The sequence below is a fragment of the Hipposideros armiger genome, unplaced genomic scaffold, assembly GCF_001890085.2.
Source record: "Hipposideros armiger isolate ML-2016 unplaced genomic scaffold, ASM189008v1 scaffold_937, whole genome shotgun sequence".
Lineage (NCBI taxonomy): Eukaryota > Metazoa > Chordata > Mammalia > Chiroptera > Hipposideridae > Hipposideros > Hipposideros armiger.
The window spans coordinates 108,947-123,157 of record NW_017732287.1 but is presented as its reverse complement, the minus strand read 5'-3'; the positions used below and the strand labels follow the sequence as shown (position 1 = coordinate 123,157).

Here is a 14,211-nt window from a genome sequence, read left to right as displayed (position 1 = left end):
CGACAGCTCAGCTTGGGCGCAGTGTCACTGGCCCTCATATGTGGGATCCGAACCGGGGCCCTCTGGCATCCCAAGCGAGTTCTTAACCATCGCACCACTCGCCCGGCCCAACAAGGTCTTGAAATAAACTGTTAACTCCAAAAAGAAAAGAAATAAAGAAATATGTTCGTAGGATTAATGTGACTACATATTAACATTTCATGGTTGCATTGTAGTTTAATAACTGTCATGTATATGTCCTGAGTCTTCTATGTTGCATATCATATAGGATGTCTTTGTTATTCTAAGATTGTGATATTAGCTGAAATATTAATTTCTAAAACTAAAATGGAGGCTGCTCTAGAATCTGGAAAAGAGTGTAACAGAACTGGAAAAGAGTAGGAAATAGTGTCGAGGCCAACATGGGAAATGTCTGTATGAGACATTAAAATCAAAGCTTACAAATAATGAAATTTCACTTTGTCTTTTTTTTTTTAATAAGAGGCTCAAAATGGATAAAGGAAATGTTCAGTCCAAATTTAATTAAGCCCAGCTAAGTTATTCCACAAATATAAATTGTGGAACCTTAATTATTTCATTTAGACTCTGATGTGACACTCAGTGAATTATTTCCCATTCAATTAAAAGGGACCTCCCATGGCCCAATGTTTATAAAGTAAGATGAATCTAACAAATGGTTGATTACATTATAGACAGTTTTAGTGTACTTTAGGAATCTCATATCTTTTGGTATTGGCCTAGTGGTTCTATTGTAGCTCGTGAGACATGCCTAAAACCGTGTTATGGCTAATAATCTTTTGAATATGCTGTTGCCTTGTCAGAGACCTAGCCCCGTTTCAGTCTTATAACGGTGCTGTCTTACTAAAACCTGTCCATCTAGTAATAAACTCGACCAAAACAGGAACCTGCTCATATGACATGTTATCAGCAGTTTGTTTTCACACTGGCATGATTCACACCTGCGTCCCAGGATTTCATTTAGATAAACTGGTGATCAAATTGATCACAGGCCAGGGATAGAATAATTCTCCAGTGGCCTGCCGCTGTGTGGAAACCCCACGGGGCCTCTGCTGACATTGAACAAATCATTTAAGCCCTCTGGGCCTTACTTTTCTCTTCTGTCAAGTAAGTAAATTGGATTGGGTGATGTTAAGGTCCTGTCCGTGTATGAAATGCTATGTCTGTGATAGGGATAGGACTGGGTTCTCTGAGATGCTAGATTTGGTTAAAGAGAAAAACTTTTTCAGCTTCTTTGTGCTGGGCTTCTGTTTGTGTTGGATTTGTGTTTGTTTGTCAGATTCTTTTTGCACAGAACTGTTATTAGAAAGCAAAACGTTTTCAGAAGATAGGAAGTAAATTTACTAATTTAACTTCTACATTTTCTTAAGAGTTGAAAGTTGACAAGTTTAACATTTTCTAGATGGTTGTAGATAAACGGAAACAAGTTGAGATTCTTTTTTATTTTAATTTTTAAAAATTTTAAAATCCAGTACCATATTCAGTTTGTTGGAAGAAATTCCCTTGTTGAATTTTTGCAGCCAGTTTTTCAAATAACATTTGCTATGAAATTGCTTTGTAAATTTATTTTCCTTTGACAAATGGTGACTTACTAGATTTACCCGTTTTAACCTCTTTTAATAAGGGTTAAACTATTTCAGATTCTTGGTTTAGATTTATTTAATTAGCAGAATATATGGCTTGACACATTTTAATGCTCAATCTTGTATAGCTCTTTGCTCTAATTTGATGCTTTAAGGAAAGTTGTTTGGGGTTTTTTGGTTTGGTTTGGTTTTTTACCTGTCCTTTCTTTCTTCTTCATCTTTTTCATTCTTTTCATTTACAAGCATTGGCATTCTGTGAACCTAGAGCCAGCTCCTCCAGCATGTGGAGAAGGGAGTGTGGGTTGTGTCAGATCTTCCACAGTGTGTGTGGGGGGGGAGCAGAGTAGCTAGTGGGTCTCCCCTTGAGGTGCAGTTCTTCCAGTCTGCTGAACTGTCAGATCCACTGAGTGGTTGGTAAAACAGATTGGACAGTGACTCGAGGAAGTAGTCGGACGGGTGGGGTGGGGGTGTCAGTATTTTAAGTAGCAACTATCAAAGTAAAGTGATTTCTCCAGGGGCTTAGTAGATAAAGCCATGTATCTTTGTAGTGTTACCAATCTGTGAGAATTATGCAGAGTGCAGGGTTGTTTTTGAAAAGGAAAATGAGCATGAGTGAGAGGGTGATGAGAGGCGAGTTGGGGAAAAGTGTAAGGCACTAAGGGAAGAGGAACGTAAATGTTCACTTGCGTTTCATGCAGTGAAACTTCCTTAATCCCAGTGTTTCTTGATCAGAATATCAGCCTTCAAGTTTTGCATTCACATGTTTAAGTATTACTTATAGGAAGATTGTTTTATTATTAGAATCTTTTACCCTGCTATAATTGGATATGGTACCTTAGGGGAAAGTGACAGAAGTTGAGGGAAACAGATTTTTACCTTGTACGTAATTATAATTGGGACTTCCTGGGGAACAGAATCCTGCTGCAGATCTTACATGACTGATTTCTGGACCCAAAGTGGGCTTGACAGTGGGCTGGAGCAGTAATAGCCCCCCTACTGTCGGGAGAGGCCAGGGCAGGCCTTTCCCAGGAAGCCGGCCTGAGGCAAGCCTTGTCCTGGGGGAGCCCAGAAGGAGTCCACTGGGTCAGTTAGGTGGCCTGTCAACAGGACAGGTGGGGCTCTGGTGCCTGGAGAAGTAAATTTAAAACCTTGAAAACTGGTCTTCAGGGCCGGCCGAGTGGCGCGATGGTTAAGAACTCGCTTGGGATGCCAGAGGGCCCCGGTTCGGATCCCACATATGAGGGCCAGTGACACTGCCCTCTACAGCTAAGATGCTGAACAACAGCTCAACCTGGAGCTGGGCTGCCATGAGTCGCCGGCGACGGCGTAGGCTGCAGTCCCTGTGGCAGTGGGTTGCCATGAGCTACTGTATGTAGCCAGCAGCCAGCGTGAGCGGCCAGCAGCCAGCGTGAGCGGCCAGCAGCCGCAGTGAGCGGCCGTCCAGAAGCCGGCGACTGATCTGCCTCGCCAGAGAAGAGCGCAATGATGGTGCCAACTTGGGCCAGTGAAGCAACATCCTCCACAACTAAACTGAAGAACAAAAAAAACGACAGCAACTTGTCTGTTCCCCTTCCCCCAATTCCCCAGCACTGTTCCCATCCCCCCAATTCCCCAATTTAAAAAAAAAAAAAAAAAAGTCTTCAGTGAAGACCTATTAAACAACTATTGCAGATGGTGAGAAATCGCTCTGGTCTTTGTGTAGGAAACAAAAGCTGTGGGCTTCTGTTTTTAAGAAGCTCCTGTATGTCCCCCATCTTGGGCAAAGTCATAAATGAAAATGGATATTAAACTTTGTGGTGGTCATTCATATAGTCCCTGAGTTGATAGTCTTCTTGGGCCTCTGAAAACCAGATACAGGGCTTTAAAAGTCTTTTTCAGGGCCGGCCGAGTGGCTCAGTTGGTTAAGAGCTCGCTCAAGAGTTTGAGCTCTGAGCAACAGTGGTTCGAGTCCCAGCCTGAGCTGAGCTGCCAACGGGTGGCAGGTTGGCTCAGCTAAAAAAAAAAGTCTATTCCGTAAGTAGTACATATCTGGCTAAGTAAATGTCCATTGCCATTTGAAAATAAAAACTACAAGTAAGCCAAAACAGAAAATTAAATTATCCTAATCTCACTACATGGAACTAACCGCTGAAGTGCTTCTGAAAATGGGAGATAACTAGCCAGTGCCTCCCTCCTATCTGAGTCCTCTGTCAGGGGGAGAACCCTCCCCAGGTGCCATGGCCACAGGTCGTTGCTGGTGAAGACAGCTCTTGGCGATACAGTGGTATTGACAGTAGGGTGCGGGGGCGTGGAAGCCGGGGAGCTAGTGGGTCTCTTCCCTTTGGAAATGACACTGCCTGCCTGCTCTTACATTACTCTTCTGTGAACAGGGTTCAGATTTTAAATGATGTGCTCAGCAACAAAACTTAAACTTCTGATGTTCTTTCTTGTTAAAAAGACAGATGAGAGCATATAGGTATGCATTAGAAAAATCGTATGTAATATTATCTTTCTACCATATTTTCAGGCCAATCTTGTAAATTGACAGAGAAGCAGTATTGTTAGAATGGGAAGAGCAGCGATCGGGAGTCCAGTGTTGAATGTTAGCCAGAGTAATCACACACTCTAAGCTGGAGAATAGTACATCAGTTACTTTGAATCTCAGTGTCTACATTAATAAAACAAGGAACTGCAGTAGGCATTCTTTTCAGCCCTACCATCGTAGCCCAAGGCCATAAAATCTCAAGTTCCTTTTGTCTTCGTTGGGCCTGCTTTTCTGTGGTGTTAGAAGCTGAGAGGCTACTTTTCCTTTCGTGGATAATTTTCTAAGGTTCCAGCAGCCAGGAGTGAGCCAGTGAAGAGGAAACAGCAGAGCACTTCTGAATCAGCTCTGCAGTGCTTTTACTAGAAGGGCCGTTTCTAGTCAGAGGATTTCAGTGTTCAAATCCCTGTGGTGATATGATGGGTCACATTCTTCCTTAGACTGAAATTACAGCCCAGATGCACTTAATGATATACATATGTATTGTAATTGGTAAACATAACTCAAAACCCTGTATCTAAGTCAGGTCATTTGTGGCTGGCCATTCAGACCTCATTTCTATTTGACAAGGGTTTATTTTAAGATTGCTTTGTGGAGCGGTTGTTTAACATTCAAGTGATCTATTAGTGTCAAGTCTTTAGCTAGACCTGTTTTTTAAATGAGTGGCCCATTAAGCAGAAAACCAAACAGAAATTTAGGTTTCCAACCCAACTTAGCAAAATCAGTGTGCCTTAAGTTTTTTACCTTTACATGTATTTTATTCAGCCTGGTTTTTTTCTTGAATATTCATTTAGGATAATAGTACCAGTGTGACTGAAATTCTTTTAGTTACTCTTGATATTGTTGCTTAGCATGAACTACAGACTCCTTCATAGGCTCAAAGAAGAACACTTTACAGTAGCTAAGTTAAATGGACTTTTAGTAAATTGTGTTTCTTAGCAAAATCACAAATGTGTGTAGAAAGAATAACATATGCTTCTATAGCGTTATTTCTAGGATGTTAAAAGAAATGTCCTATAGGAGTAAGTTCTCACTAGGCCATTAACTACATTATTTTTTGACAGGCTAAATATATATTATAACTCCATTTAGTTAATTTGGTGGCGAATGGGGGTCAATTTCAATTTGATGGAAGCTGAAGATGATTTAGATAAATAGCTATACTGTCCTTCAAATGATAGTTTTATATTGTACATTGTCCTAATTCTTACCATTAGTATTGTGGCTCCTCTCTTTTTTCCTGGTGTCCAGATTGTCATGGTTACATTTAGGGCATTCTTTCCTATTTAACAGATAAAACAATTGTCAATTTTGTCATTCAGGTTTTCAGCCCTTTCTTTTTGTGTTACAGATGCTCTATACTGGCCTGTAGTGCGTACGTGGCTCTGGCTTTGGGTGATAACCTTATGGCTTTGAATCACGCAGATAAACTTCTTCAGCAGCCCAAGCTGTCAGGATCTCTTAAGTAAGTGTGACTAGCCCTGTGTGTCCCTGGTTTGTTTAGAGGTTTTCAGTTTGTTTGGGTGCATGTTGCTTCTTTTTACTCCCCCAGTGGAATATATGTTATCTAGGGAAAGTAACCAATGAAAAAATGTCTTAATTTGGTAATTTCATGTTTGGCAGTGACATTTTTTCACTTGTGGCACCTCAGGTTTAATGGAGGTGGCATGTGCTGCACTAAGCATTAGGGGGCAGAAACTTGGGATTCTCTGGTGTCCGCCGTCAGGTTTGACTAGAACACATCACTGGAGCATATTGTCACCTGTTAGCTCCTAAATAAGATGAGTGCTCCGAAAACCCACAGAACAAAAGGAGTTTGGTCATCGTGATAAATCTGCTTTGAGGAATGCAATTTAAATAGACAAAACAATAATTTTTAAATATTCTTCCAAAGTACTGTACCATTTCCTAAGTACATGAGTTTTATCCAGACTCTCCAGATGCCTCTTCAATATTAATGTCATTGTGATTCTAAAATGTTCAAAAGCACATCATCTTGTCTTTTATGGAATGGAGTAATCTGCAGCGTGCTTTGAATCTTCTTATGATGCTGATGCTAGAAATCTTATCCAAAGCCACAAATACTCTGCATAATATTAGGCAGTTTGTTTTTTGTTTGTTTGGGGTTTTTTTTTTTTTTTCATTCATCCTGTGGGCAATTCTTTATGTTCATAATCTCCAAAATACAATTATTTACTCTTTCCCCTTTTAGAGGTCTTTGTTTATAACATGCAGTGCTTAGTATAGGGAGATCATACTCTGAGGAATGAGCCTATAAACGTTTAATTATTTTTGTCTTTTAAAAGAAAAGTACAGGGCCAGCCGAGTGGCCCAGTTGGTTAAGAGTTGGCTTAAGAGTGCGAGCTCTGAGCAACGGGGCCACCGGTTCAATTCCCACATGGGCCAGTGACGCTGCTCCCAAGCTGAGCTACCACTGAGCTGCCAACAGGTGGCGGGATGGCTCAGCTCGTGTGACAACAAGATTGCCTGTTTGATGGTGGGCTATGCCCACCCGCAACTAAGACTGAACTGGGCAGCTTGAGCTGAGCTGCCACCTGGATGGCTCAGTGGATAGAGCATCCGCTCTCAACAACAAGGCTGCTGATTTGACTCCGCTTGGGATGGTGGCTATGCACACCGCAACTAAAACTGAACACCTTGAGCTTAGCGGCCACGAGCTGCTGACAGGAAGCCAGATGGCGACTGGCGCCCTCCACAATGAAGATTGAATAACAACAACTTGGCTGGTCCCCTTCCCCAGTTCTCCAACACTGTTCCCCTCCCCTATTCCCCAATAAAGTCTTTTAAAAAAAAAGGAAAGTATTACTTTATACAAGCATCTAAAATTAACATTGATAAAAGTTGTTTCAGGGTAGTGTTCACCAACATACCTTGTGCAGCCAGTAACGTAAGAGACTGTCACAATCAAGTATTAGGGAGCTCCTGCTCTTCTTGGAGAAAAACTTGTCTAATATTCAGGCCTGGGGGGTGGGGATCCTGAGTTCCAGTTCAGGGCAGTTGGGTTGCCTCTCAGGTGCCTTCCATCCTCAGCATTGTCCTGCCCCGTGCCACACCAGTCAGGAGCTGTAGCTGCTGCCACCACGGGACTTGCAGTTTTCAGATTTTGATGTATGTGGCCATTATTAGAGCAGTGTTTTATTTTTCTTTTTAACAAAAATGAAACATAAATTCTTGCTGCCTTTTTTAATCCTTTGGTTGACATCATGATTACTATTCTTAAATAGTCCCACATAGATTCTTTTTTTTTTCCAACTTTTTTTTTTTTTTTTTTAGCTGAGCCATCCTGCCACCTGTTGGCAGCTCAGCAACTGCTCAGCTCGGGCCGGGACTCAAACCACTGTTGCTCAGAGCTCGCACTCTTGAGCGAGCTCTTAACCAACTGAGCTACTCGGCCGGCCCCACATAGATTCTTTACCTGGCATTTGTTAGATGTTTTTTTTTTTTAACCTCATTTATCAGCTTCCTTCCTCCATATGTCAAAAGAAATAAAATTCCTATGTGAAGGGTGATTTTTTTTTTTTTTGGAAGATTTTATTGAGGAATTGGGGGAGGGGACCAGCCAAGTTGTTGTTCTTCAGTCTTGGTTGTGGAGGGCGCCAGTCGCCATCTGGCTTCCCATCGGCAGCTCGTGGCCTCTAAGCTCAAGGTGCGGTGTTCAATCTTAGTTGTGGGTAGGTGTAGCCGCCATCAAACAGGCAATCTTGTTGTTACACCAGCTGAGCCATCCTGCCCGTTGGCAGCTCAGCGACAGCTCAGCTTGGGCGCAGTGTCACTGGCCCATGTGGGAATCGAACCGGCAGCGCTGTTGCTCAGAGCTCGTGCTCTTAAGCCAACTCTTAACCAACTGAGCCACTCGGCTGGCCCTTGAGGGGTGGTTTCTTAGCCTCCTTCCGAGGGATTGACCAAGCCATGTCTGGTGATTTCCTTTTTAATTCTCTTAATGATTCTATCCTAAGCATTGGTCTCTTACCTGTCTTCCCGCTGAGGATAAGCAGGTCTTTTGGCATTTGGAAGCCTAGATACCTTAGCAGCTATATCCCACTGTTTATTGCTTTCTATACACCTAGTCCAGGATGTCTGGGCTTTGGGTGTCATGAAGGCATTTTCATTTGTTTAAAAAAATTTTTTTAAATAAATTTACAGAAAACAACTTGAAGTAGTTCTTTGAATTCATGTGTTTGTGTTTTGTGATGATTGGTTTGTGGATACTGCTTTAATAATATCTTTAAAATAATCTTATTTCAAAATACACTTTTAGTTACTGATTTTTTGTTTTAAATGTCATTTCTGTTAGGGTGTTCGGTGGGGGAGCAAAATAAAAGGTCATTGCAGCCCCTGCTAACTAGAAGAAAGAAAGAAATTGCTTAATAAATAGCTCTGGAGTGATTAATATAAATAAATCCCAGAAAATGTTTAAACTGAAAAAAGCCTAAGATTTGAGGAACCAAGCTCCATGTGGACACTCGGTTGTGTTAGGCTAGCCAAAGGTGAGACCTAAGCTGGCCCTTTAAAAGGAGGAATTAGATATTGGTTTCTGTAGATGAGGCCCAGCTTTGAGCCCAAGAAGGCAAGGCCAAAGGGGAGCAGTGGGTGTGCTCTGCCCAGGACACTGTCTGATCGAAAGAGGCATCTTTGGGGGAGTGAGAATATTGACTGGTTATAGGAAAGTGGGACCAAATTGTGGAGACTTAAATCTATGAAAGTTTTGTTTTGTTCTTGTGCACAAAAAGTCATTCGGATTTTGAGCTAGGGTGTAATATGTCTAAGTCTGTTTTAATTTTGAAAACTCAGAAAAGGGTTTAGAGACTGGAAGAAGCAGGCTGTTGGAAGCCAAAAGGATGCACGTCTGCTCTGGGTCCATGGGCATAAAATCAATGATTTGAAAAACAGGAAACCTTTATAATGGGAGTAAAGCTGATCTAACCCAGACCTGGTCTCAGTCTGGTCTGGTGCTCTGGTTCCTTCTGCCTGTTCAGCAGCAGAGACTGGAGGACACTGGGTTTGAGGCCCTGCTCAGTGGCATCCTTCCTGGTACTGGCCTCTTATCTTAGAACCTCATTACCTTCTTTTGTTAATGTTATTTTCTGTATAAATAGAATAGCATAAATTGGCCAATTTTGAACTGCTTTCTTAATTGATATGTGTAATTTGTTCAACTTAGCTACTAATAGAAAAATTATCATTGCATAGTTTTAAGATAGTTTTAAAGAGATAAAATTTTAGTGACCCTTAATTGATCCATTTATAAACTTAGATTTCAATTCAAGGACTTGAAATATATGAAACATACACCAAATCTTATACATCAGGTATTTTTGTGATGACCTACCTTTCAGTTTGGAATCTGTTTCATTTTAGGTTTTTGGGCCATTTATATGCTGCAGAAGCCCTCATCTCTCTGGACAGAATATCTGATGCCATTACTCACTTGAACCCGGAGAATGTCACTGATGTCTCCTTAGGGATCTCTTCAAACGAGCAGGACCAAGGTTAATGAGGACACATTTGATCGGAACTGGTCACCATTTCCACTGCCTTCCTGTTGTATCTCAGGATGTGTGGAAATTTAAAGGCACAGTTGTGAAGGGAAGGAAGTTTTAGGTTGGCTGTACTTACGTTGTAGTAATTGTTTGCTGAGTAGACCTAGAAGTTGATTACCACATGCTCTAAATGCTCATTTTCGAAAGGCTGATTGATAGTGTTAGAACAATTCATTTGGATTCTCATACTGTGTTTTTCTCTTTGGAGAGATTCCACATTCCAGAGGAAGGCAGAATGCTTCATTCAAGTCAGTTTTAGGTCATGGCTAAGGTTTTTTTAAGGGACTGAGACTGGCCTTATTTCTCAGGCATGGGTGGTAGGTGGTAGTAGCATTTTGATGCCTTTTAATAGAACCTTCACTACAAGAAAACAAAATTAATACTGTGATAATTGCCTTGATACTAGATTTCCATTTCATAAAGAAAATTAGGTTGTTGTAATATATACTCGGTTGTCCTTGTCTCAGATTTATTTTCATGCCTTTGTAGGATCAGACAAAGGAGAAAACGAAGCAATGGAATCCTGTAAGTGAGAAGTTTTTGTAAATACTTAAGAAGCCTGGCCAGCGTCCCAAAGATTTAGACGCGAGCCTTCTGTGTCCTTCATTTGTCAGCCTGAGGAGCAGTGCTGTCTGTGCTTTATCCTGAGCAGCTCCTGGAGGCAGTGGATTGGGTTGCTCCCTTGCCGTGGCCCGGCCTCTTCACCAGTATCTGTACTTTTTCCCCCAGCTGGGAAGCGGGCTCCCCAGTGCTACCCCAGTTCCGTCAACTCTGCCAGGACCGTGATGCTGTTCAACCTTGGCAGCGCATACTGCCTAAGGAGTGAATACGACAAAGCCCGGAAGTGTCTGCACCAGGTGAGGCTGGGAAGGGCGGTGCCAGGCCCTCGTATACAGCAGACAGCAAAGGGTGTGGAGTTTGGGTTTTGTTATTTTGTTTCAGACTCCTGGTCAGTTCCTTAAACATTGCAATGTTACTTTTCCAAGTTTAAAAATATTCTTGCAAGGTAAACAACTGATCAGTATTGCAAATGAACCTAGGCACTTAATGGAGAATTTTTTCTGATGATTTTAATAATTAAAATTTCAAAAGATTGGAAACCATCTAAATAAGGGACCACTTAAATAAATAATGGTGCGTCCATATAACTGAACACAATGCAGCTATAAACTCTGTACTAAAATGATAAGATATCCACAACATAGTAAGTGAAAAGAGCAAGATGTAAAACAGTTTCTATATAATCCTGTATATACGTAAAGGACACACCAGAAACTTCTAACATTGGTTTCAGAGGTGGCAGGATAAGTACTGTGCAGCTAGAACGCTAAAATGGGAGACTTTTCACTGGCTATGCATACACTTTAATTTTGAGCTGTGTGAATCTATATCTATTCGGAAAGTTAAATTACAAATACATCTTTCAGAAAGACAGGGTTCAGAAAGCCAGTACCAAATAAACTCCACATACTGACAATGTGTAACTAATAAAATAGACCTCAGAATTCTATCACTGAAAGGTTGCATCATTAGCATGTCTCAAGGAAGATACTGATTGGGCTTCTTGAGGTCTCCTGCCCATCCCTGAACCAGCCATGGGCAGGGATCCTAACCTGTAGTGGGTCACACGTCCCCCTGTCAGTAACCCCAGAGGGATTTCACAGAATCGTAAAGGGATAATTCCTCCAAAGGATATTAATCAGCAGTTATCAGTAGAGCGCTCAATTCTGTGCTCAGCTGTGGGAATAAGTAATGAGTGGGCATGACGGAGCCCTGTCCCCGTGGACCTTACAGTTAGGCGACACCTTCCTAAAGGGGAATCGCAAGGTCGGAGATGATAGAGAAGTTAAGGGCTTCTGATATAGAAAGTTTCTGCCAGATGGCGTGTTCCCTGGCAGCACGTGAGCGCGCCCACATCCCCATATGCTTGTCAGAGTAACTGAAATGGAGATTAAACCTAGTCTCTGGAGATAAGGTAGCTTCTGAAAACCTCCCTCCTGTGAAGGCTAGCTTGTTGCATCTAGCAGTGATAAAGCTTACCATCTGGAAAATAACCAGGAGTGGTGTTTACTCAACTTAGTGGCGTCCAATCAGCATTTCTGATCCAAAATCAGAAAAGTTAAGTGATGGACTGTCTAGGGAAAGACCTTGATATTATCTAGGAGTTAACTGGGTAAGAGTTTAAATGTTTCTCTGTTCTCAGTGGCGGGGTGAGGTTATTTAACAGCCCTTCTGAAAATGCCCATGGACGCCAGTGACTGCAGCAAGCAAGGCTTTTGCTCTAAAGTTACAGTGTGGATGGCCTACCTCAGGTCCTGGTACAGCAGGTGGCCGTGGCTGCTGCCACGCTGGGAGAGACAGATGGGGTCAGGCCTGGTTCGGGGCCTGAAGGAGGTTTTGTTTTGGTCCCACGGTTTTTAGGTTAATCCAGTGGCTGGACCTTTGTTAATTGGGAGGCCCACCCTGCCTGGGAAGGCAGAATAATGATGTCCTAGGTTGGAAAGGGCTCCCAAGGAGATGTTTGAGAGGTGGTCTGTCCACCGCTAACCATTCTGAACAGCCAGTAAGCAAAATACCATTAAGTCTCATAAAAGAAAAAGCTGCAGACTGTGTTCAGTGCAAAGAACAATAAATGACATGTGTTAACTAGCCACTTGGAGGGAAAAATGATTTTAATATTCACAAAATACTGTAAAGGTGATCTGCCTGTATAAAGCTAGGCCCAGAACTATAAAATCTCATCTTCTGAACTGAGTTGTTACACCGCATAGATGTGGTGACAGGAACAAGAAGCTCCCTGCTTCATTCATGATGAGCTTCGGAGCATGTGCTCTAGACGAGAATCCCCCTCTAGTCTGTGATTTCTTCCAGTGCTGCCGGGAACTGACCTTGGGCTGACCTCTCCCACATTCACACCTCGGCCTGCAGTGCCCTTTTCCCCCATTTTCTGCCGATCAAATGTCAACCCCTATAAGGACTAAAGCAGGCTTCCCTTGCCCCAAAACTGTGGCGAGAAACTCCTCTTTTCTCTCCGTGTTCACAGTACACTCCCTTTCCTCTCTCCCTAGCACTTAGGTAAATGTGTGTGGATTATTGTTAGTTATTTGCATGCTTGCGTATTATCGGGGTAAGTCCCTGTCTTACCCCACATCCCCCTCTGGTCCGTCAGTATTTGTAGAAAGACACTTTCTGGTTAGATGAAGGGAAGGAGCAAAGCAGTCTGGAAGCATAAGCACCTGAAACTGGATGGAGGAGAGGCACGATTTGGAAGTGAGGAAAGGCTGCCGTCCAGAGAGGCCCGGGCTGAGCAAGTAAACCTGTAACCTCAGAACCTTTGTCCAGAGAAGTCCAGGCTTTCTTTTCATGGGACTAAGTCAGAGAGAAACTGCTGACTGGTGATGTGGCTCTCAGACCTAGGAAAGGACAGCATGTTGCCTAAACAAATTATCTTCTTTTATTTGACTAAATTGCACTGTTTTAGTCCTTAGAACGGTGACATCTAATATGCTTAGTGGTACTTTCTTTTTCTATATCGCCAACCTTTTAAATTTGAATTCTTATTACCCACATTGGGAACTTGCAGGTTACAGCACTGAGTTGTTACTTAGGAAAATGAACAGGCTGCAGATTTTACTACAGGTGCAACTGTATCTGTGGTAGAAAGCCCCCAGCAGACGTGGATGGGTGGCTGGAGTGTGGAATCAGCAGTGTCTGCTCACCCATCTCAGGACGGAATATAACCAGGAGACAGGAAGAACCCCAGGCAGGCGAAAACCAAGAGGGAAGAAAGCTTTCCCCATGAAGAACTCGTTATGGATTAGGCAAGGGAAAATAAATATTTAGCTAAAAATCATGTGTCTAGTTTCATTGGTGGGGATCAAGACAAAGACGGCTGAGGACCACAGAGCAGAACTGGAGGAGTCCCTAGAAGGTCCTGTGGGGGTGAACCTGAGTAAGCCTGGTAACTTGGCATTTGTAGGCCGACATACTCTGTGGGGTTTTTTGTTTGTTTGTTTGTTTGTTTGTTTTTTGGCCTTACTTGGAGTTTGTATCTTAAGCAGTTGGGTTTCATGGGTGTCTTTTGTTTTGTGCAAAGGCGGCTTCAATGATCCATCCTAAAGAGGTGCCCCCTGAAGCCATCTTACTGGCAGTCTACCTTGAACTGCAGAACGGTAAGAAATTCTTCTCTCTTCTTCAAAGAGTCCAAGATTTTTGGTGTCGGCTTTTTATCTTCAAAATTGAAACTTTGCCTTCCTTGAAGATATTATTCATCAAGTTCTAAACAAAAGTATAGCTGGGAAGTTTTTGGTATCTTACAAATTCCTACTTCTTGCAAGTTAAGCATATTTCTTTTTATCTGTGAAAGTGTAGAATAGCATAACTTCTGACACTTATGTATTTGCCGGCGTATAAGACGATTTTTTGGCCCTGAAAAATATGCCTCCAAGTGGGGGGTCATCTTATACGCCAGGTACACTTCAGATAGACTGCCCATAGTGCTTGCCCCGTGCCATAGTGGCCTCCCGAT

General features: G+C 42.4%; 1 protein-coding gene across 2 annotated transcripts in view; it reads left to right on the top strand.

The window, feature by feature from the left end:
• Nucleotides 1-14,211, top strand: part of CNOT10 (CCR4-NOT transcription complex subunit 10) — a 69,757-nt gene that overhangs the window by 53,157 nt on the left and 2,389 nt on the right. For both annotated transcript variants that reach the window (XM_019630731.1, XM_019630732.1), the window contains exons 14-18: nt 5,474-5,587; nt 9,502-9,632; nt 10,173-10,208; nt 10,413-10,540; nt 13,780-13,855. In XM_019630731.1, the coding sequence (XP_019486276.1) occupies nt 5,474-5,587; nt 9,502-9,632; nt 10,173-10,208; nt 10,413-10,540; nt 13,780-13,855 (485 nt within the window). The remainder of the gene's footprint in view (nt 1-5,473; nt 5,588-9,501; nt 9,633-10,172; nt 10,209-10,412; nt 10,541-13,779; nt 13,856-14,211) is intronic.